Below are 21,177 nucleotides of genomic sequence, written 5' to 3' on the forward strand. Positions count from 1 at the left end.
CTTATTGTAAAATATTGTATATATCTATATTACCCAAGACGGATAACTCAATCAGAAGCTACTATGTTTGAGAAACACCGATAAAAAATATATCGCCTATCGTCGAAATTCTTCCAGACGACTCAACCGATCCAGCATGGTGGGATGCGTATGATTCCAGCTGGAGTAGCAAGGATCCGAAACGGGGAATGCCAGATTATCCGCATATAGTTTGAGCAGTGCTTGTCGAAGTTCTCCTCCATATCCGAGCTGGTAGGCAAACCTATCCGCCTGGTACTCAAAGCAACGCGTCATGCTAAGCATACTGAAGTTCGCCAGTGTCATGTATGGAGTCAGTACAAAGCCGAAGATTATTAAGCATCCAATGACTGTCGGCTGGAGACCGGGAGGGAATCCCACCGCCTGGTAAATGGGCCCATGAGAAAACAGAAACGCGAACAGCAGGATCGTCAGTATGAGATGGACTTGGAACGCCATGATAGCTTTGTAAAAATGTCCATTCCTCCAGTGACCCAGTTCGTGGGCCACCACAGCAACCACCTGAGGATCCGCAAGTCCCCTACCCAGCTCCTCTGCCGTCAGGTGGGAGAGATCTGACTTGCCTCTATTGAGCAGCAATGTATCGAAGATCACAATTCTTTTCAGGCAGCAGCATCCGTAGAAAAAGGCATTACTTCCCGTGTTAGGGTCATGCACCCGGATGATGCGCACCTGACTCATGGGAAAGCCGACTTGTCGCGTAAGGTACTCCAGTTGGGTGCGCAAGTTTGAGTTTTCCAGGGGTACACTTTGGCCCACAAATGGATGGATCATAAATGGAATCAAGAGGAGTACGATCATTGTCAGGATCAGCGATTGAAGGTACAAGCCCAGGGGAGCATATGGCCCCAAGCCGATAAACATGTACACGAGGGCGACCACCACCAAGGTGGTAATCATCGCTCCCACAACCAGGTCAACGACAAAGTGACAGATGCGGGACCACCACGGTGGTTTTGGCCTGGGTTGCAAGCTCTTGATGCAACAGCTCTCGTAGATCATGGCCGGTACGCTTTTAAGCCAAAAATACACGCTCAGGAGAAGCACAAAGATCACGGATACGCAAGCCTCATGCTCCATCCACTTGGACAAGGCGCACTTTCCAGCCACTCCATACAGCCAGGCATAGAAGCCGAAGTATAGTTCCATAATACCCAATATAACTGCCGAAAGCAGGGTGTTGACAATGGTGAACCAGCCCTTGTGAATCTTGTAGACGCGCATCTTGTCGTAGAGCTCCTGTGGTAGATAGGGGCTGATAACATTCGGTACTTGTTGCGTTTTGTAGGCCACTTGTATCTGAAAGAGCAATTTAATCCAAAATGTACTCGAAAGATGTAATCATCACTTACGTCCCGCAGCATCAGATATACGCCCCATAGATTGTCCAGAACCAAGAAAGCTATGATTATGTAGAGTATTGCTAGTGGATCATCCCAGAAATGTGCAGACATGTTGGGTTCCTCTGACAACGGCTTGACATGTTAGTCATATTTCCTTAATTTTGAAGCTCCGTTAGGAAATCATTTTGAATCTATTGGTGACGGATTTTTAACTACTAGCTTACATGTTTTGGGAATCACATAAGATACACGTTTCCACATTGCAAAATCTTAAATAGCTTGTTGGGGTAAGTCCCCTTACTTTATTTTGTGTACGTTAAATCAAAGGGAATAGTGTAAACTTTGGTCTTATGTGAAGTGAGCTGTCTTAGTTCAGTTTCTTCTCTTCCTTGAGCTCCTTGAGTCGATTCAGGCGCTGGAGAAGAGTCGGATGTGAGTGGTTCCAAGTCGAGTACAGCCAATCGTAAACGGGGAAGCCAAGGTTGTCAACGTTCAGTTTTATGAGGGCCTGACCCAACTGCTCAGCGAATCCCAACTTGAAAGCGAACTCATCAGCCTGATACTCGAATCGTCGCGACAAAATTGTCATGGCGAAGTTCATGAGGGCATTGTATGGCGCGAGTACGTAGGTAAAGACGATTAGCAAACCGACGAGAATGGGCCGAGTACCAGGTTGGAATCCCATGGCCACGTAGAATGGTGGATACTTGAAGACATTTCCAAAGACCAGGAACATCAGAAAGAGATGAACCTGCATGATAATAATGTTCTTGGTAACGTGTCCCAGTTTCCAGTGTCCCAGCTCGTGTCCCAAAACAGCCAGCACCTCCTCGTCGGTGCAACCCTTTCCCTTTTCTTCCTCTGACAACTCGGAGTCGTCCGGTTTACCTTTGTTTAGCAGCAGCGTGTCGAATAGCACGATCCTCTTCGAGTTCCAGAGGCCATAGAAGTAGGCATTGCTGTGCGAGGAGCGCTTGGATCCCTCCACCACGAAAAGCTTAGTGAGCGGGAACTTGAGCGATGCGGCCAGATCCTCAATCGATTGCCTCAGAGCACCCTTCTCCAGCGGAGTATACTTGTCGAACAGGGGAGCAATGAAAATCGGATACAAAGTGAGTAGAACCAGCGAGATAACGCCTGTGAAGATCCACAGCCATATGAAAAAGTTGTCGCCGCCGCGTTGCACGATGAAGATAATAGCCGCTGTGATGGGAATCATGAGGACCTGGGTGACTAGGAAGCCTTTGAGCTGATCCCAGGCGAAGAATCTCGCTGTTTGTTTGTTAAAGCCATGCGTCTCCTCCAGCACGAATATCTTGTAGATCTTGAAGGGCAGTCCCTTGAAAGTGCTCAATACATTCGATATGAGCACAAAAACGCAGCTGACGATGATCTCGTTTTTGGAGTCCCATTGCAGTTTATCCACCACCTGGACGGACAGCTGCCAGAGCACAGCGATCAGTCCGATGTACAGCTCCATGCAAAGCAGGGCCACATCCATAACAACAGCTTTGAAGATGCCGAATTTCTCCTGGTCCAGACCATATTTCCGCGCCTTATGGAACGTATCCTCGCCCATGTGTGACTTCAGTTCGGCCGGTACCTTCAGTGCAGTTTGGTACACTTTCACCTGGTGGCGACGGCAGGGTAAATCATTTAATGGGGGCAAGACATGAGGCGGCCAATTAACATTTGCCACTCTAAATTTATCATTCGCATTGATAAAATTCCTCGCCAAATGTCGCCTGGCTAGAACATGCCGGCACAACGGAAAAACTTACCTGGCGCAGCGATATATAGATCTCTAGCGCATTCTCGATGACTACGAGGAACAAAATGCTCAGCAGCACGGTGTCTGCGTCCAATGATGACATATTTAAATGCTATTTCATTAAAGAACTAATAAAACTGGAATTTTACTTTACAAGCGCCAGTGACGAATTGTTAGTGTGACCGTCATGCGGCCGTTTAAATATATCACAGCAATAGCAATTCGAACGATCTGGCAGCGCTGACTGCAACAGAATCAAAATAAGAATAAAGATGTTATTCTTGAGACGATTTTACAGCAAATCCGGACGGATAGCTCAAATATTAAAGACTAATAAGCCAGGCGACTCTTTGGCCATACAGGTGGGCTCCATGAATACCAAATTCAACTCTCTGTTCATTTACAATTCGCACGTTTGAAAAGGGATGGATCAAAAACGTTCGCCGGTTGAAGAACAACACATTTCTGGACATCAATGATGGTTCCACGAGCAGTAGGTTCCAGGTGGTCGTGCCCCGGACTCCGGAAAACCAGCACTTGGCTCCGGGAAGCGTCATTGCAGCTGTCGGTAAAATTCAAGTGGCTCCAAATGGCAGCTTCGAGTTGCATGCGAATCAGGTGGAAATGTTGGGTAACTAAGTATGTTTGATAACAAGATGAAGCGATCTTTTAAAGCTTTGCCTTCTTTCCCCAGCTGAAGGACGGCTGCAGGAGGGTTATCCCTTCAGTCCCAAACAGAAACATCCACCGGAATATGTACGTGAGCATCTACATCTTCGATCACGCGTAGATTTCGTTGCCGCCCAGATGAGGGTCAGACACAAAGCACAAAAAGCTATACACGACTACATGGATGATCAGGATTTCGTGCAGATCAACACTCCTCTGCTCACAACCAACGATTGCGAGGGAGCAGGAGAAGTGTTTCGGGTACAACCGGACTCCCAAGACCTGCTCAAGCAGATGAACCGACCAAATATTCCCATGGAACAAAGCTACTTTGATAGCAAAGTATTCCTCAGCGTCTCTGGTCAACTGCACCTGGAGGCCATGACATACGGTTTAGGCAAGACATACACTCTCTCACCAGCCTTCCGAGCGGAGAACTCCAAGTCTCCGTTGCATTTAGCAGAGTTCTATATGTTTGAAGCGGAACTTGCCCATTTGGAGGAGATGGAGAAGTTAGCGCAGTTCATTGAACAGATGCTGAAATCTGTGACAAACCGTTTGCTGGAAACGAGTGGCGAGGACCTAAGTTTCTGTCAACGGAATTCAAACTCTAACTCCGATCTCCCTTGGCTGCAAGTACCGTGGAAGATAATGAGCTACGATGAAGCCCTGCAAGTACTGCAGGAAAACAAGGACAGTCTTAAGACTCCTATTAGCCTGAACGAAGGATTCTCCAAGGACCAAGAACTTTTTTTAGTGGCCCATTGTGGTGCTCCCGTATTCGTTGTGGATTGGCCAGCTCAGCAGAAACCTTTTTACATGAAAGTCTCGCGTTCAAATCCCAATCGAGTTCATGCCCTAGACCTACTGATGCCAGCTGTTGGAGAATTATGCGGCGGGAGCCTGCGTGAAAGCGATCCTGCTATATTAAAATCCCATCCGCATCTGCCGAAGGATCTGGAATGGTACGTTGACTTGCGAAAGTATGGAGGAGTTCCAACTGGAGGATTTGGAATGGGCTTTGAGCGTTACTTGCAGCTTGTCACGGGCGTTAAAAACATTCGTGATGTGATACCCTTCCCCAGGTATCCACACAGCTGCAAGATGTGATCAGATAAAGATATTAAATGTTTTGTTTTACGTTAAAAGTCTAATAAACAAATATTACTCCAGAGTGTGTTGTCAATCATATGCTTGAGAAAATCGTAGGTGGAATCTTAATTATTTTGTTAATACGCAATTACAGCTGCCCCAACATGGGCTTGCGACCTGGCCATGCTTCCTTGGCGTATTTCTTTTTCTGTGGGCACAGCGAATCGCCTTCGCCACTCGAGTCATGCGGATCCTCACCAAAGCGACGAACTAAAATGGTGTTATAAACAATCAGTAAGTTTTTAAACAAATAGTCGCGAGAACTATTACCGTTTGCATTAGCGACGGCCAACTTTTGAGCCAATGTCGAGGTCTCCACAGCTTCGTCATAGACTGGCAGCACTTCAGGCGCAGGATTCGGGAGCAATAGGCCCAACTTGGAACCAATGCTCAGCGGGGAGATGGGCTCTAGGTCACCCTTGCCATGCATTTCGGCCGGTAGACCTTGATATAGGGAATTAGTAGGCGAGTGGAGCACCGCATTGGGCGGAGGCATTTCCCTATGCTGCTGCTTCATGTCAACTAGGCTCTGCTGGAACATTTGGTGTACATGTGCGGCATTGGCACTGGACAAACTGCTGTTGCCCGAATGGATGCCCATATGATTGACGTCGCAGCGAGCCCTCTTGGCGGGCACCACAGTGGTTTGTACCAAGTTCCTGAAGCGTCCCACATTAGGATCCACATCCTCAGGATTGATGACAATCTCCTCATCGTTAAATGTGACATTTCGAGTGCGCCGTCCCTGTTTCAAGGCGTTTTGCTTTCGCATATTGGTATCATCATCGATGCCCAGCATTGAGATGCGCCGATTGTGGGCTGTGTTGTATTCTGTGAGATTCTGCAGGATAATGGAAGGTTAGTTTACATAGTATTTAGCTTTTCTTTTCAACCAAACGCACATCAAGCTCCGTTTGGCTTTCGGGTAGGCCCAGGAGAGCTCCATCGCTGGTTTCACTGAGCGGCAGGTCTTCCATGATGTTGCTGTGGTGGCCAGAGGGTCGTTCCCTGAGTATGTAGTTCCGGGTAGAAGCCCCAAAGTGGAAGGTGCTATTAATCTGCAGCTGTGTGGGCTTGTGCGCTTCCAATCTGAGTGTTCCAATAAAGGTGCCATGAGCTGTCAAAAGTAAATGGATAAGCTTACTCCGAATCCCAGATATCTTAGTACCTACTGGACCCCAGATCCACGAGGTAGGCTATGTTGAGGTGCTTGTGGTAGACAAACGCCGAGTGGACCCGCGAACAAGAGGCATGGTCTATGCAGAAGTCGTTCATTTGACTGTTGCGACCAAATAGATAGCATCTTTTTTCATCCACCATCAGTTTTTGTACTAGTTTGTCGTCCTTTAGCACATCCAGATGTAAGCCAGTGGGCGGTTTTCCAGCCCTAAAATAAATAAAATGCTACGTGATTTTGTGGCAAGGCAGCGGCTGAATTTGACAACGCACCAACTGGGTATGTCGTAGCTGTTAGCCATACTTTTAACTTAAGTAAAATAGTTCGGAAGGTAAGTTTATACAAAGTGTTTATTTTTATGAAAAATCCTTAGCCAGTGTGTACACACAATTGACTAGTTGCCGATAATATCGGTTTAGCACAAGCAAATGCAAAGGGGCATTCTCGCGTAAAAAAAAAAACAATGAAATAAGAGTATTATTATTTTAAAGGAACTTACGCACAGTACAACTTTTAATCTTATATCTTTATATTTCTTAAATTGATTTTTGGCTTTTATAATATCTAATGTGTTTCAAATAAAAATCTAAATTAGATGAGAAGCTCATGTTAGCCGATGTTTTCGATGAGCTTCAGAGCTCCGTTACTATCGAGATACCATAAAATTTTTGCCGCCGCCTAAGGTATATTTAAATAGTTGTGCTGCGGTCACACTAAGCTCACGCAACGGACGGACAAATAAACATAAATAACGACATCTGAGTATTCTATAAATAATACGGGCAACTAGCGCTTCCTAGTCCAATTAAAGCGGCTTAAAAAATTAGTGCTGAAGAATTAACGGTTACATAAATGAAAGTTGCGTGTGCAAAACGCCTTTCGCTTTATTTGCTGATGCTGCCAAATCCGTAAACCTGTTTTGGATGCCCATGAACTCATCAACAGCCACCTTGTGACGTCCAAAACAACAAGTATTAATCATAGATAATTAGACGGCGGAAAAATGGTTACGGCCACGGCGATTGCGGATCTGTGCATCTTCCTTTTGACCTGGAACGTGGGCACCCATACGCCGCGAAATCAGGATCTGAGCTCCCTTTTGTCCCTTAATGGCACCACCACTTGTCCGGATAACCAGCTGCCCGATATCTATGTAATCGGATTCCAGGAGGTGAGCACCACACCGCAGGTGCTAAAAATCTTCAATGACGATCCGTGGGTGCTGAAGATCGCGGACTCTCTGAGCGATCACCAGTTCGTAAAGGTGGACTCGAAGCAGCTGCAGGGAATTCTTATAACCATGTTCGCACAGCACAAGCACATCCCGCACATGAAAGAAATCGAGACAGAAGCCACGCGCACGGGACTTGGAGGGCTGTGGGGCAACAAGGGTGCCGTAAGCATTCGACTTTCGCTCTACGGAACTGGCGTCGCATTCGTCTGCTCCCATCTGGCGGCGCACGATGAGAAGCTGAAGGAGCGCATCGAAGACTATCACCAAATCGTGGACAATCACAAGTACAATGCGCAGGGATATCGCCGGATATTCGATCACGACTTTGTCTTTTGGTTTGGCGATCTTAACTTCCGTCTCTCCGGCGATATGTCCGCTTGGGATGTCCGCACGGATGTGGAGAACCAGCGATACGCTGATCTGCTCAAGCTCGACCAGTTGAATCTGCTCCGGGAGAAGGGAAACGCCTTCAGCTTGCTGGAGGAGCAGCAGCCCAACTTTGCGCCCACTTTTAAGGTAACAATCTAATATACAATCTTATTATCTCTACAGTCAAAGTTTGCCTTGAACTTTCTAATCTTAATCTAAATAATGTATATAGGGGTGGGTGTAATTAATTTTATCTGCACTTGAATTTTTAATTTCCGCCAATCACTTCATCAATCAATCACTTCATTCGGCTCCACAGATTTCATGAGAAAAGCAAAATCCAACTAATTTATGAGGCAATATGTCGAATGTAATTAATTCGCCTTATCTCTAGCACCCATATAAAGTTCATTTGATTTTCCTTGCAGTTCGTGGAAGGCACTAATGACTACAACTTGAAGCGGCGACCCGCCTGGTGCGATCGGATTTTGCATCGCGTGCAGAGCAACATTTATCCGGGCATTACCCTGAGTGCCAACCAGCTGTCTTATCAGTCCCACATGGACTACACTCTCTCCGACCACAAGCCCGTATCGGCGACATTCAACTACAAGGTCGAGGCTGCCAACCAGACCTACACCGACGAGGAGCTCCACGAAATGACGCACGGATCTGCCTCATCTCCGGCGACGCCAAATGTTAGTCTATCCTTCGCATTTGTTGTTTTTGTAGCTGTGTCCTATACTCAACTTTGATTTCGCTTCTTTTGTAGTTATTTATCGCTGAACTAGAGCAATGGTAGCGCCGTCATGACGTCACTTAGTTGTGAACTTTTAAATCTCTTTGCATGCTTTTAGATTATATGCGTAGACGAGTTGTAGAGTAATTAAAAGACTTCCTTTCAGAAGGAACAAGAGAAACGAAAATAATATCAAGTACAATGTGATGAAATCTCTGCTAATTTAGCAATCATTTAAGCAATTCTCAAGTGATCCATGGAAATAATGCAGCTTCCGAGTATATATACATACATATGTTATCACTCAATTAAGACGATATTAATTTAACGATTGATTGCATTAAACAAATGTATTTTTGTACACTAAACTGTTGATCGAATAAAAAAAACTATTACCTCTCGACGTGACTAATCTTTTTTGTTACTGAGTCAATTAAAATGATACTCTGTTAAGTATTTGTATTGAGAAACCTGTTAATACAAAAAAATAAATAAATCGATATGACGCATTTTTGTTTTGTTATTGGAGTAACTTTCCCAGATAACAACGGATAAGACTTCTTAGAATGGTTTTGGGTTTATTCGATGCTGATGACAGCATTTTCGTTTCTTTTATTAGCTATTAATGTTCCTTGGGTCGAACAGTTCTTTATACAACATTCGCCTGGGCAAAGTAAATTAAAATGTATTTTATATAAGTATATAAGCCACCTTTAAATTATGATTAAAGCGCTTTGCTTAACTTAGAGCAAATGTACGGGTCTAAATAAGGTATGTTAAGATAGGTTTGTTGTATAAGTGTAATTCATAAATATATAAGTGTACGTGTATTTTTGGATGAAGCGTTTCTAGTTATGTGGGATAAATGCTAAAGTAAAACTAACGTAAAATTGCCTCCTCAATTCCCTATCTCACATCGCTATTGCGTTCAGGATTTACATAAGTTAGGAGTGGTTCAGATGGCACAACAACGAAACATGAAACAAAGTTACCACCATTTAATTTAAAGTAATACCAAGATCTGATTATCGTAAATAGGTGTATAAACGTGTGCCTGTCTTTTTACTTAGTTCACTAACGGACGTTTTGTTCTTATTTCTTGAATTGTTTTGCTTAAATACAAAAGCAATTTGTTTTGTTTCACAGTATACCTTTTTTTTTTTAATAACCATACCAAGTGGTCCAAGTATTTGTTGTCGTTGGATATAACGATTGCATAAGAAGCGACACCGAACCACAAAAACCACGCGACCTTATCGCGTGTCTCTGAACATAGTTGTTATCTAACTAGTTACATAGATAAGATTGAGTGTGTGTAAGTATAATCTCCAGTCAGGTTTGGTTAATTTCGATTTCTATTGAAGAACACATTTGTCTTTTTCAGCACTGATGTCCACGTGCTCCAGTTTCCTCGCGATCTCCTGGTCGTCTTCGATCCTAAACGAGTCCGAGGGTTAGCTTCGTATATTTTAATGATGGGAAAAGTGCTTCACTTACGCTATCTCTTGGTTGTGCAAGTGCTGAACCAACTGGTCGCGCTTGTCGACAATCGTCATCAGTTCCTCGAGCAGCAGTCGCTCCTTTTCACGCTGAACTTCCGTTTTGCGCCAATCTTCCACAGATTGCGCCGCCCGCAGCTCTTGATTAAGCATTGTATATTTTCGCTCCAAATCTTTTTCTTGCTCGCTGAAGGGTGTAGATAATAATAAGAAACAAAGCCGATAGTAGTTCTAAGTGATAACTTACAGTATATTTAGCTGCATCTGTCGCCGGAGGAGTGCGTTCTTCTTGTTGACCAGCGTAAACCATTGCGATAGCAGTTGCTCCTCTGTCTCCTCGGTCTCTGTGGAATGTTTAAGTGTCTGATTATAAAAAGGCAATGATGGGGGTTTTCTTTGTGAAGCACTAAGATTATTTAAAGCCTGCCTGTTCTGATTATACTACTGAAATTGATTTTCTACATAAGTCGCAACCATACATAAGTGGCTTAAGTATTTTAAAACAGTTTTTGAAATAGGCAATACCAGAACAGGCGCTTCGTGCTTTGCTTTATTCTAAGAAGGCGTCCTTTGCCTTTTTCAAAAGCTGCTGCAGAGGGAGGACTCTGTGATTAGTGAGCGTTATATCATCGGAGCTGTTAGAACCAAGTCCGAACATAGTTAGACACAAGTTGGAACGGTTGCCCGCCAAGTTAACAAGCAAACACAGACATTAATTGGAACAAACAAACGGCACAAAGAATGAGCGAGTGGATGCGGTTGAAAGAGGCGAGCGAGCGAGCGAGCAGGCGGAAGATCTGGGCGATCGGCAGTCAGGCGGTGAGGCGTGGCAGTGCTCTGGCAGTTAGCAATTAGCAGGGCAGCTCAATGGTACAGGCATGATAGGATGGGCCGCACTTTACCACAATGATTGGGAGTGTGACATAAATGGGAGCGCCGCTCCCGCCTCTGACGGCGTCGCCTATGACGATCCTGCTGCCGCCGCAACGAGGCCGCACGACCGTTGGCCGCCACCGCCAGGACCTCGTCATCATCGCTGCACGCAGGCAGATTATCACAGGAAGACTGCTGCGAGGAGAGCGCCGACGGGGAGCTGTCTAGCATGTGGGTATAGGGCACAACGTGATGTACATGATGCGGGCGCAGATGAGCGGGCGTGTTGATGGTCGATTGATGGTTCTTGTTCACAAAGCACGAATGGGAGCGTGGCCGGGGGCGTAGCCTCGTGTGCAACTCGTCGCCTGAGTTGCAGACACTATCGCTGGACGTGTCCCTATCGTCGTCCTCGCTACACGCCCCGCTCCGACCGCCACCACTACCGGCACCTCCACCAAAAAGGCTCTCGTCATCCGAATCGAGCAGCTTAATACGTATCACATCACCACCACCAATACTATTTCGGATTAGCCTAAGGAAGGGGTTGCTGTTTCTAGCGCCACCCCGACGATTATTACTTGGATTGCCGCCCATTACGGCGCGCAGCTTGGCCTCCAGATTGCTGGCCTTCTGGTCGATAGCCTCCTGCTCCCGCTCCAGGGCCTCCAGCTCGGAATCGATGTAGGACAGCTTGTCACCCTGGAAACGATGCGAAAATGACTTAAATTAGTTATTAATTTAAATCAAGATGAAAGACAAAGTAGACTAATTGTATGTTTTAGGCTTACCCTCTTCTCGTGCTTTGGTGAGACGCGCTCCACGATTGCGTTGAAGGACTGTAGGACCTTCGGATCACTTAACCTATGACTAGGACTGCCTGGCTCCTTAAGCTCCAGCTTTTTCGCGTGCTCCGCATAGAATTCCTCGGCTCCGTTGTGGATCGGCGAGATGGTGCGCTCCAGCTTGGGCCTGGTGGGACTCTCGATGGAACCACCGCTCTTCACACGAGTCTCCAGGATAAGGCGACGAGCCTGTTCCAGCAGACGCTGCTGCCTCTCCTCCTGCCGGGGCAAACACATTGAAACAACTAAGTGAGGATTTATACAAGGCAGCACCTTTGTATGACAAAATATAGAACTATAAAACTTATGAGAGGTTTTCCTAAAAAGTGAAACAAAATCTGTGTAGATAATTGTTAAAGAGCGACACTTTATGAGTGCCACATGTACACAAGTTTCAAGTTTAACAAAACAAGTAATGTTCTAAACAATGAATACATAAAAATGTTCAAAAAATGTTTTTCAATGTATTTAAATTCTTAAAACTAATCAGATATTTTAACTTAACAAGACATGCTAGAGATAAGCTGCGCTTCGTGCGGCGAACTGCGGCTTAAGCAAGAAGCTACTTACGTCGTTCGCGTCGCTGGTTTTGTTAAGCTTTCGCTTTTCCATCATCAGCTTGGCTTTTTCGCTCATCATCTTGTGGCGCGTTAAAATTCGCTACAAATCAAATCAAAAATAAAGCGAAATAAAGAAAACAACAATATATACAAAACTGAAAAGGTCTAGGAAATAAAGTGCTAAGTAGATAAATAAATAAATCGCCAAAGCCAAAGCAACAACTCAATGCATAAATTCAACTCAACGAGGCAACTGTGGTGCTGGCTTTTTACTCACACTGGCCGCCTGCGGATCAATGGTGGTTATGGAGCTGTTCTCCTTGCCACCCGGTTGTGACCCTTTATCCAGTGATTCATCCTGCGGCGGTGTTGTCTGGCAGCTCAACATCGGCGATTGATTTGCATGCTGCGATGCGTTGATCGAGTTCTTGTCCTTGGTGGGCGACAGCACCTTGTCCAGAATATTCTTCGAGTTGTACAGAATCAAATTCTTCACATCCTTTTTGCTTGTGGGTGAAAGTTGCTCCGATTTATTTGAACCATTTATCTCCTCATCGAATGAGTTTTGATGCAGCAACAACGACTTGGGGTGCGAAAAGTTAATGCGATTCTGCGACAAATTGTCCGACTTGTAGTCTCCAATAACGTAGCTCGACTCGTCTGCCGTTGAACCTAAAAAAAAAAAGCATATTTATGTTATGTTATATTATAATGACCATTTTTAAGAACTCGCTCACCGATTTGCTCAATTTTTAGCTGCTTGCCGGTAAAGTGCGCCCGCAACTGATGCAAATAGGTCATCACGGCCAACTTGTCCGGTACCGTGAGCATATTCATGTCGCGCGGCTCGATTACACGAGGTATTCCTAATGATTCCGCCGCATCGAAGCCAATTCGACAATTGCCAACTACGTCATGGGCGCTCAGCTTAGACATGTCACTATGAATTGAAATGCATTTATTAGTTTATTCAGTCCCGTTATTATAACTTAAAGTTAGAATTGGAATTGTAATAAATCAATTGATTGTAAATAAAGTGCTCAATAAGAAATTCAACGTAATCATGACAACTCACATGAGCTCCGGCACAAAATGATGAATAATAGCGCAGAAGGCCATGCCGTTGCGCCAGCTGGTCGTCAGGTTGGTAACCTTAACATTGGGGTAGTCTTTGGTAACTTCTTTGCACCACTCCAGCAGATCCTGCCCGGGCGTGTTCTCCTTCAGCACGATCTTCTCCACCGGCTTAAGGCTGTTGTTCAACGAGCCAGACGTACTAAAGCACGATCCAATCGATTCGTTTATCACAGATGCGGGTACGGGTGCGGATTCAGGTGTCTGCGAGGGTTCGTAACTCTTCTTTAGATTTAGGGGCTGCAGTTCAGGGCGCTTGGCACTCGGAACCACCACGGATGAGGCATCCTTACTGGATTGGCTTTCTTCTTTGGGCTTTTCCTTAGTGGTGCTGTTGTCGCCGATAGTCTTGGTGGTATCCTCCTTCACACTTTCCACCCTTAAGTCCTGCTCATCCTCCTTCTCAGTGAAGAATAAAGCCCTCTTCTTCTTTGGCTTCACATCATCCTTGTTTACGTTGGGTTCGAGTGGCGTTGAGGTGACCATTTTGTCAAAGTCCTCGTTAGTTTTGGACCTCAATGACTCCACCGGCGTCTGCTTTGGCTGCTTTACTTCATCTGGTGACTTTATTGGCGTTTGGTCCACCACATGCTGCAATCCATTCGGCGTTTTCAGGGACTCTTCAGCACCACTAGAACCACCGGATGCAGCTGTGGGCAAGTCTAACTTGTTAGCAGCTTCCCGCTTGCCGTCGGCGTCTAGTTCAAAATGCAAGGGATTAAATGACTCGGCCAACGGAGTTGGATCTTCTGATAACGAAGGTACTACATAATGACAAACAAAAAGAAAACGAAAATAAAGGAAATGTACATTTAACAATTTACGCACAAATTACAAGTTGCAGGAAACCATTCAAGATACGTGATGTGATGTAGATGTCATGGGATATAGAAAGGAAATAATTTCGTTTTCCGTCAGATAAAAGTGTCTGTACAAAGTATCTAAAGCTAAGATGCTATAATTAGAATCAATTAATTTGTTGTTTGTTAGATCATGCATCATCAAGTGTACATATATGGTATCCATTAGATGCGTAGTTTGGGAATTCTGATCTAGAGATCAGAAAACATTTACAGGGTATATAACATACTTAACCAAAGTGCCTTACATAACGAAAACAGAGCTTTACAATATTTAAAATCCCTGCTTCTTATGTTTAGCACTCAATATACATAATAGATACGATCTAGTCCATTTTACATACTAACAGATACAAATACTTGAATTTTAGCACATAGAACATAATTTTTAAGTTATAGTACAAGATTTCTTACCACTTTGAGGCGTGGCCACATCAATGCAGCCATTTAGGCTAGTTGTCATATGCTCCAGTTGCTGTGTAAAGTCATTAAAATTGTCCGTAATTTCACTAAAGCCATCAAGATCTGGAATATCCTCCAAGTCATCCAAAGGCGCCACATCATTGTTGTTCACGGACATCATGGAGACAACGCTCTGCATGTCCTCGTCTCTGGAATCGAAACTTAGTAGTGAGGCTCCATTCTAAGTAGATAATTAAAGGGCAGTCGACTTACGTAGCCTTTCCTTCTCGCAAAAATACACAGCTAATCGTGAGCTCCAAACTGGCTGCAGTAATCTTCTTCGAGACTGGCTTTAGGCTCAAGGTAAAGCTCTGCTGAGTGGATTCTATGCTGGCATACTTCCTCATATTAATGCTGGCATTGGCCAGCACACGTTTCTTGCCCATTGGAGTGACCTAATGGAAGGTAACACCAATTACTGGCAACTCTATGCATCCATGACATTATTTAACCCACATCTTCGATGACAAACGTCCAGTCCTTGTCCTCCAGCTCGTGTGTCCGAGGATCCTTAAACAGGGTGACGGATATGGTGTGATTGTCGGGCACTGGCCAGGATATATTGCCCACCAAGGGGTTCATCATGTCCGGCTCCCATGGCAAAGGAGCACTGGCCACTCGTCTAGATCTTCTGGTCCAAACGATAGAGAGGTTCGACGGCCGCCTGAAATTGGCCATCACATGATTGTTAACCATTTCATGCCAAATTGGTTTCTCAAAGTTCTTTCAACTCTGATCATGTATTTTATATACAAGACCATGAATAACAATTTCTGAACACCGGATGCGGCGTCATTATATGCATATGTGGGTTCTTCAGTTGATAAATATATGCGATGATTGGTTTATTAAACAAAAGTCTGTACAAAACATTTCATGTCAACAGGAAAAGTTGGGGTCATTTGCAAATACAAAGATATAGATAGCAAATGGAGTACGACTATATTATAAATTCGTAGTCATGGAATTCAGTAGCCAATAGCCTCATCAATATTATACTATTTTCAATATTTTGCTTAATTTATTTGCATGACTAACTCCTCTCGGCAATTGAATTAAACTATATAATTAGTTGCTCAATGATATTCTCCGAAATATGTACTTATTTAGATAAAGGTAAATTAAAGGTGCAGAGTAATAAAGGTCAAGTAACTAGTCATATCAATATTTTATCGTATTTATGAAACAATCATTGTATATGAAGGGAAAATAAATCTTCAACTATAAGCGTTTGTTTAGCTTGTTCTTTGAAAATGATAAGAAATATTATAACTTCAACAAATGATACTGCAGTAGGGTCTACACATTTTTTGCGCATAAATATATATACGTATATATTCATTAATAAAAATAGACGCGAATGCAAGATAAGGCAAGTAAATATAAACATTAATAAGAAGATATTCTTTTGAAGAAACACAAAAATTACATGGAAACGGAAAAAAATATATTGATTTCAATGATACACAAAAAGGAATCTAAAAACGAGATATCTTTCCGCCAGAAACGTGCTATTAACCCCTCAAGTTGAAAGGCACTTAAGACCGCCACCGACCCGCCCCGCCCACTTTAGCCGACTCCCGGTGAACTAATCCACTTTCATGTGGGGCACTTACCACTTGGCGGTGGTTTCCAGATGCAGATCGTGGTACGATGCGGTGAACTGGAATTTGGCGGCTCGCTTGAAATTGCGCTGCAATCGCTTCCATACGCTGGCCATCTTAGCGGGTGTGGATCGTAGGGCTCTTTAATTTGGATATCTTTGGGGGTGTTGGGGTTTGTATAAAAATTAGACCCGTTTGGATCGTCGTTGCTTTGCTTTTTCAGTAATCTATTGTGTCATTTTTACCAGCTAACTTCTGCAGGCGATCTGGATGCGGAATGAAAAACAATATAGACGCCTGGTTATATGCTATAAATTTCTGGGTCAGTTTACAAGGTTCATTCATAAGGGAACCAAAAAAAAAAGGCAGACCCTCTTAAAATCGAAAGTTAGAGTGTGCAAGGCGGAAAACACTATTGTAAATTTATTTTTGAATTTTGTTGCTTTGTTGTCTGCAAAAACACTCAAAAAACACACGCACACACACGCGCGCACAGTTCTTGTGTTGTGTTGTATTTGTTTTTCTTTTTCGCTGTTTTGTGACCTTTAGTTGTCACTTTGCCTTTGTCTTTCTTGAATTTCTTATAAATACTCGAGATTTACAGCTTATTGCTAGTTTTGTTTTTATCTATTATTGTTCCTGCGGGCGTGTGTTTGTGTGTTTGCGTCTCACTGGCAAATTTTTAAGCGAAATTTGTATACATAGATGATGCCTAGACGTACATACAAATACATAAATAGCACCATTATGACGTCACTTTTGTTTTGGTCTCCAATTTCGTTTCAAGGTCCTTCGATTTGGGGACACTACGCCGAACATTTGCGCGTTTATTACGAGCACTCGCTGCCGTTTAGCTTTTATCACATCACAGCGAATAATTTAATTCACACCGATTTACACTTCGATCCGATTTTTTTTTACTGTCGCGAGCAGATTGAGTAGAGGTGGACAAACTGCAATAGCTCCAGACTATCGATAAGCCAAACATATGCGCTTGTTGTTTTAGGCGGTGAGGTAATATCGATTGTTTTTGTTGAAAAGGTTTGTTAGTTCTTCCAGCTATAAAGCAACTTTAAAGCACTCATGTATTTGTTTTAAAAACATCACAAACAGCAGCAATAGATCAACACAATACCTTTAGTCATAGCATCCGAAAGGTTCGAAACCCCGCTTGCACTTATCATATACTCGACTCTTTCGACATAATTAGAAATAACGAAAATATAACCGCTTTTAGTTCGAAAACCGAACAGGCTTCTTTCCCGTTTCAATAAAATCGCTCAATTTGATTTTGTTTTAAACGCAATTCGATAAATTTTATTTATAATTAAATCATGGATTCGTTAACATTAATTACAATTATTTAAAAATTAGGCGTGGCTGCTGTCGTTTTTTTTTCTTTCGTTTTTCGATTTGTATGATCAAGAGAATGTCGTTTAATTGAATGTGAAATTTGCGATTTTGTTTTTTTCTGCCGTTTATGGGTCTGCATATGTGCCATGCAAGTGTGTGGGTGCGCATATGAGTACGAGTCTTTGAGTGCAGCTGCGTGTGTGTCTGTATCAGCGGTTCACTTCGGCGTGGCAGTGGCTATAGTTATATATATATATATTTCTTTTACCGTTTACGGTCGAAATCCTGGCTTCGCGACTATTCAAATTTATTTAATTCAAGTTAAAAAGTACAAACTGAATGAATGAACTGGCTATCATGGCAGAGAGTTAGTTATCAGAGATACAAAACGGGCGTATCACACAAAAAGCGTTCGAACAAAGTCATTAACACATGTCATATTATGATAGGTGCATGAAACACGAAGATATCACAAACAATTTGCTATCAATAATTTAAAAGATAATCACAATTGGTTCTGAACCAAGCAACTGCAATCATCGATCCTACAACCGAGAATTTGTTGGAAATGCTCCACTCCTACGCTCTCCACCATCCCTCCTATACCCAAGCTATATCCTGCCAACGACCACGCCCTCATGAATCCGTCCAATGCAACACAGTTCTCCACAGTCGTCTAGGTCTTCTGTTTGCCCTGCTTACAGAACTCCTTGTATGCCCGCTCGGTTTCCTCGTCCATTTCCGCGTCGATTTCTAGGTCGGCACCATCCCCATCAAAGTCATCATCACCATCATTATCCCCGCCGGCCAGAAAATCGGTCTCCTCGGCAGTCAATTCGCGGCCATCAGGTCCGTAGAAGACGGGCTCATCGCTCAGGCGCGGCGGCTCCTTCACTGTATCTTCATCGTCTCCCAGAGCGTTCGACACCTTCCTGCCCCAGTTGTTCTGCTGCAGGGCAATTACACTTGCCGCCATGGGGTACTTGCCCGGCGACTTCAGCTCGATCGCCTGCAGGGCGGTGATGATCTCCTGTATGTCCTTGGGGCAATCGGCTGTCAGATCATATCCAGCCAGCTTGAGGGTCTGGCACAGGCAGCGAACATTTTCGTTGCTCTCGCTGGCCAGCAGCTTACTCAGCGAATATACAATATTCACAGCGATCAACTGGATGCGCGAGTCGTCGTCGCCGCGCAACTGCATGTACAGCTCGGCCAGAAAGAGGGCAGTCTCGCGAACCTTCTGCTGCTCGTTGGAGCGCATGTACTTGGTCACTTCCTCCTGGTGGTAGTCAAGCTTGCACTTGAGCAGCGTGTGGAACAGCGAGTCCGGCTTCGAGTTGAGCATGTGCAGCAGGTTGTACAGCTTGGCGCCCATGTACCGGAAGTTCGGCTGCTCGATCGACTTCTCGAAGATGTCCTCCATGGCGATGGAGAGCACGAATTGGTTGTTCTCCATGCCATCGAAAATGGTCAGGAAGCGTGATGCAATCGAATCAAATTGGCCCGGATTCTGGATGGAGATCATTAATATGTCTGGTTAGTAGGAAATTTAGGTTTAAAACTTAAGATTAAGTTTGACTAGACTGAAATGTTTCAGCTGATTTTTTTTTTTACTTTCGAGCATAAATATATTGATTTTAAATATATTGTTATATTTAAAGAAAATATTAAGCTGACACCTATTAAAATTGATTAAATAATCATAAAACACTAAAAATATAAATCAAAGGAAGCCCATAATTGCCCTGATAGCTTATCAATCGAAATTCTCACCTGGTTAAGGCAATGTATGACTGTATCAAGATACTCCAGTGCTATGGTGGCCATGTCCGGCTGCGAAGAGTTCGAGGACGACGAGGAGGCCGCCGCAGTCGAAGTGGATGGCTGCGGTTGTTGATTCTGGTTCTGAATATACTGCTGCTGCTGTTGGTTGTGCTGCTGGTGGTGCGGCTGCTGCGGCTGGTTGTGCTGTGTTTGCTGTACGATTTGTTGGAATGAGTTATTCAAGTGGAAGTGCCGTTGAAACTTGGCGTGTTGGTTGTGTGGCTGATGCTGCTGCTGGTGTTGTTGGTGGTGGTGTGTGTTTTGGTGTACCTGCTGCTGCTGATAGTAGTTGCCGGCTGAGCCCTGCTGGCTATTCAGGTGCAGGCGATTCTGCACGGAATTCGTTAGCTTCTGCATATCGTTGTTGAACTTCTGCTGATGATTGTGATGATGGTTGTAGTGCGGCTGCTGGTGGTGCTGCTGATGGTGATGCTTAAAACCATTCACATAGCGCGGCTGCTGTTGGCCATAAGGAGCTCCTCCACCGGCTCCACCAGCCTGCTGGTATTGCTGATGTCGCGACTGCTGCTGCGGGGGAGCAGCTCCTCGAGGGATGAAAATTGTGGCCGTGGCCGACAGATTGGACGCATCGGACAGAGTCTGCGCCTGGGGTTGCATGGCCTGCACAGGAAAATTGCCAACCACCTGACCGTACGCCTGCGCTCCGGCGTACTCCCCAAAGAGATGCGCCTGCTGATCCAGTCCCGGCATGGCCACTCCGCCTGCTCCGCCGACATTCGGCCGGCGCAGCTGCTCATACTGATCGTCGGGCTGGAAGGGGGCGCGGCATGACATTGCGTTGGACTCGAAAACTGCAAATCACCAATCAGAGTAAAGTAATGGATGAGGATTAGTTTATCTAAATAAAGACAAATCACATTCGCCAGGGCATTCCCCAGCGTGGTTACGTTTGCAAGCCTCGGGACGCCGATTCAGACAGAGTTGCGGACATTTTGTTTTCCTACCACTGGTTTGTCGCCTTTCTTTTTTTATCTCTTTATTTTCCGCAGCCGGGTCAGTCGGTGTTTCCCATTGAAATGGACACGACCTATCCGACTCTACCGTGTGGTGGTGGGGAAATTGCAATGCCTACCTTAAATTTGTTCAAGTTGAATGTGTACGTCGCCGATTTTCGTTTTTGTTGCTTCGTTTTGCTGCGTCGTCACTTTCTCGTCTGCGTCTCTGATGCGCTGCTCCGAATTTCGTGTCTGATTTTGGGTGGGATTGCACGTTTTACTGGCCGTAAAAAATGTTAAATTGGACGGTGCGGGGGCGGGACGGCCGGTGACCGCTGAAAGGGAATGTAAAATGCTACGCACCTTTAATTTACACTGCGGCAATTTGTTAAAATTTATTATTTCGCCTTTTCACCGTCGGTGTGGTCGCAAGTGGCTAGTGAAAACTTACCTGGCAGTGAATACCTTTGTTGTCTGTGATATATCGATACGGCTCAATATGGTCACACTTTAAATAAAGTAATAAGTGCTAAACCGTTTTTTAGAAAATAAGCATTAGATAAACTACTTCATTTCGTACAAGAAAATCATGGTATTATTATAATCTTAGATCTAGTTGGAAAAGAGATATATATTTGGCATATATATATAAGGTGGCATATATATAACAAATTAATAACTAATAACAAATAATATATATTAAAATATAATAAG

General features: G+C 44.3%; 7 protein-coding genes across 14 annotated transcripts; 2 read left to right on the forward strand and 5 right to left on the reverse strand.

The window, feature by feature from the left end:
* Window positions 1–3: 3 nt before the first annotated feature.
* On the reverse strand, window positions 4–1,520 carry ste24b (ste24b prenyl protease type I). The gene is made up of 2 exons (NM_137330.1): window positions 1,392–1,520; window positions 4–1,338 (listed from the first exon to the last, which is right to left on the reverse strand). The coding sequence occupies exons 1-2, from the start codon at window positions 1,491–1,493 to the stop codon at window positions 97–99; spliced, it is 1,344 nt and encodes a 447-aa protein (NP_611174.1). The 5' UTR covers window positions 1,494–1,520; the 3' UTR covers window positions 4–96.
* A 117-nt stretch (window positions 1,521–1,637) lies between these two features.
* ste24a (prenyl protease type I) lies at window positions 1,638–3,335 on the reverse strand. Its single transcript, NM_137331.3, has 2 exons — window positions 3,164–3,335; window positions 1,638–3,012 (listed from the first exon to the last, which is right to left on the reverse strand). Exons 1-2 carry the CDS (start codon window positions 3,254–3,256, stop codon window positions 1,750–1,752), a joined length of 1,356 nt encoding a protein of 451 aa, NP_611175.1. The 5' UTR covers window positions 3,257–3,335; the 3' UTR covers window positions 1,638–1,749.
* A 52-nt stretch (window positions 3,336–3,387) lies between these two features.
* Window positions 3,388–4,993, forward strand: AsnRS-m (Asparaginyl-tRNA synthetase, mitochondrial). Its single transcript, NM_137332.3, has 3 exons — window positions 3,388–3,515; window positions 3,577–3,784; window positions 3,848–4,993. Exons 1-3 carry the CDS (start codon window positions 3,426–3,428, stop codon window positions 4,930–4,932), a joined length of 1,383 nt encoding a protein of 460 aa, NP_611176.1. The 5' UTR covers window positions 3,388–3,425; the 3' UTR covers window positions 4,933–4,993.
* On the reverse strand, window positions 4,957–6,543 carry NiPp1 (Nuclear inhibitor of Protein phosphatase 1). The gene is made up of 5 exons (NM_137333.4): window positions 6,424–6,543; window positions 6,147–6,361; window positions 5,877–6,091; window positions 5,245–5,815; window positions 4,957–5,184 (listed from the first exon to the last, which is right to left on the reverse strand). The coding sequence occupies exons 1-5, from the start codon at window positions 6,450–6,452 to the stop codon at window positions 5,063–5,065; spliced, it is 1,152 nt and encodes a 383-aa protein (NP_611177.1). The 5' UTR covers window positions 6,453–6,543; the 3' UTR covers window positions 4,957–5,062.
* A 301-nt stretch (window positions 6,544–6,844) lies between these two features.
* Window positions 6,845–8,895, forward strand: CG6805 (uncharacterized protein). Of its 2 annotated transcripts, NM_001259450.2 has the most exons (3): window positions 6,845–7,901; window positions 8,183–8,452; window positions 8,527–8,895. In NM_001259450.2, exons 1-3 carry the CDS (start codon window positions 7,155–7,157, stop codon window positions 8,554–8,556), a joined length of 1,047 nt encoding a protein of 348 aa, NP_001246379.1. In that variant the 5' UTR covers window positions 6,845–7,154; the 3' UTR covers window positions 8,557–8,895. The 2 variants fall into 2 exon arrangements, with proteins under 2 accessions (NP_001246379.1, NP_611178.1); NM_137334.4 differs by having other exon boundaries at window positions 8,183–8,895.
* Window positions 8,896–9,067: 172 nt separating this feature from the next.
* Window positions 9,068–17,288, reverse strand: Ehbp1 (Eps15 homology domain containing protein-binding protein 1). 4 transcript variants are annotated; one of them, NM_001144211.2, is made up of 14 exons: window positions 17,053–17,288; window positions 16,343–16,596; window positions 15,183–15,390; window positions 14,940–15,121; window positions 14,679–14,875; window positions 13,346–14,168; window positions 13,008–13,210; window positions 12,548–12,942; window positions 12,281–12,370; window positions 11,657–11,929; window positions 11,447–11,588; window positions 10,240–10,336; window positions 9,991–10,179; window positions 9,068–9,930 (listed from the first exon to the last, which is right to left on the reverse strand). In NM_001144211.2, the coding sequence occupies exons 2-14, from the start codon at window positions 16,444–16,446 to the stop codon at window positions 9,849–9,851; spliced, it is 2,985 nt and encodes a 994-aa protein (NP_001137683.2). In that variant the 5' UTR covers window positions 16,447–16,596; window positions 17,053–17,288; the 3' UTR covers window positions 9,068–9,848. The 4 variants fall into 4 exon arrangements, with proteins under 4 accessions (NP_001137683.2, NP_995866.1, NP_611179.3 ...); NM_206144.2 differs by having other exon boundaries at window positions 9,300–9,930; window positions 11,447–11,567; window positions 17,088–17,288; NM_137335.4 differs by having other exon boundaries at window positions 9,300–9,930; window positions 11,447–11,567; window positions 13,346–14,102; window positions 17,057–17,288.
* A 331-nt stretch (window positions 17,289–17,619) lies between these two features.
* On the reverse strand, window positions 17,620–20,916 carry Paip1 (Poly(A) binding protein interacting protein 1). Of its 4 annotated transcripts, none has more exons than NM_137336.4 (4): window positions 20,827–20,916; window positions 20,601–20,715; window positions 19,457–20,319; window positions 17,740–19,193 (listed from the first exon to the last, which is right to left on the reverse strand). In NM_137336.4, the coding sequence occupies exons 3-4, from the start codon at window positions 20,300–20,302 to the stop codon at window positions 18,360–18,362; spliced, it is 1,680 nt and encodes a 559-aa protein (NP_611180.1). In that variant the 5' UTR covers window positions 20,303–20,319; window positions 20,601–20,715; window positions 20,827–20,916; the 3' UTR covers window positions 17,740–18,359. The 4 variants fall into 4 exon arrangements, with proteins under 4 accessions (NP_995867.1, NP_611180.1, NP_001163171.1 ...); NM_001169700.2 differs by having other exon boundaries at window positions 20,601–20,743; NM_001259451.2 differs by having other exon boundaries at window positions 19,457–19,660; window positions 19,778–20,319; window positions 20,601–20,916.
* Window positions 20,917–21,177: the final 261 nt, after the last annotated feature.

This window comes from Drosophila melanogaster, chromosome 2R, assembly GCF_000001215.4.
Source record: "Drosophila melanogaster chromosome 2R".
NCBI lineage: Eukaryota > Metazoa > Arthropoda > Insecta > Diptera > Drosophilidae > Drosophila > Drosophila melanogaster.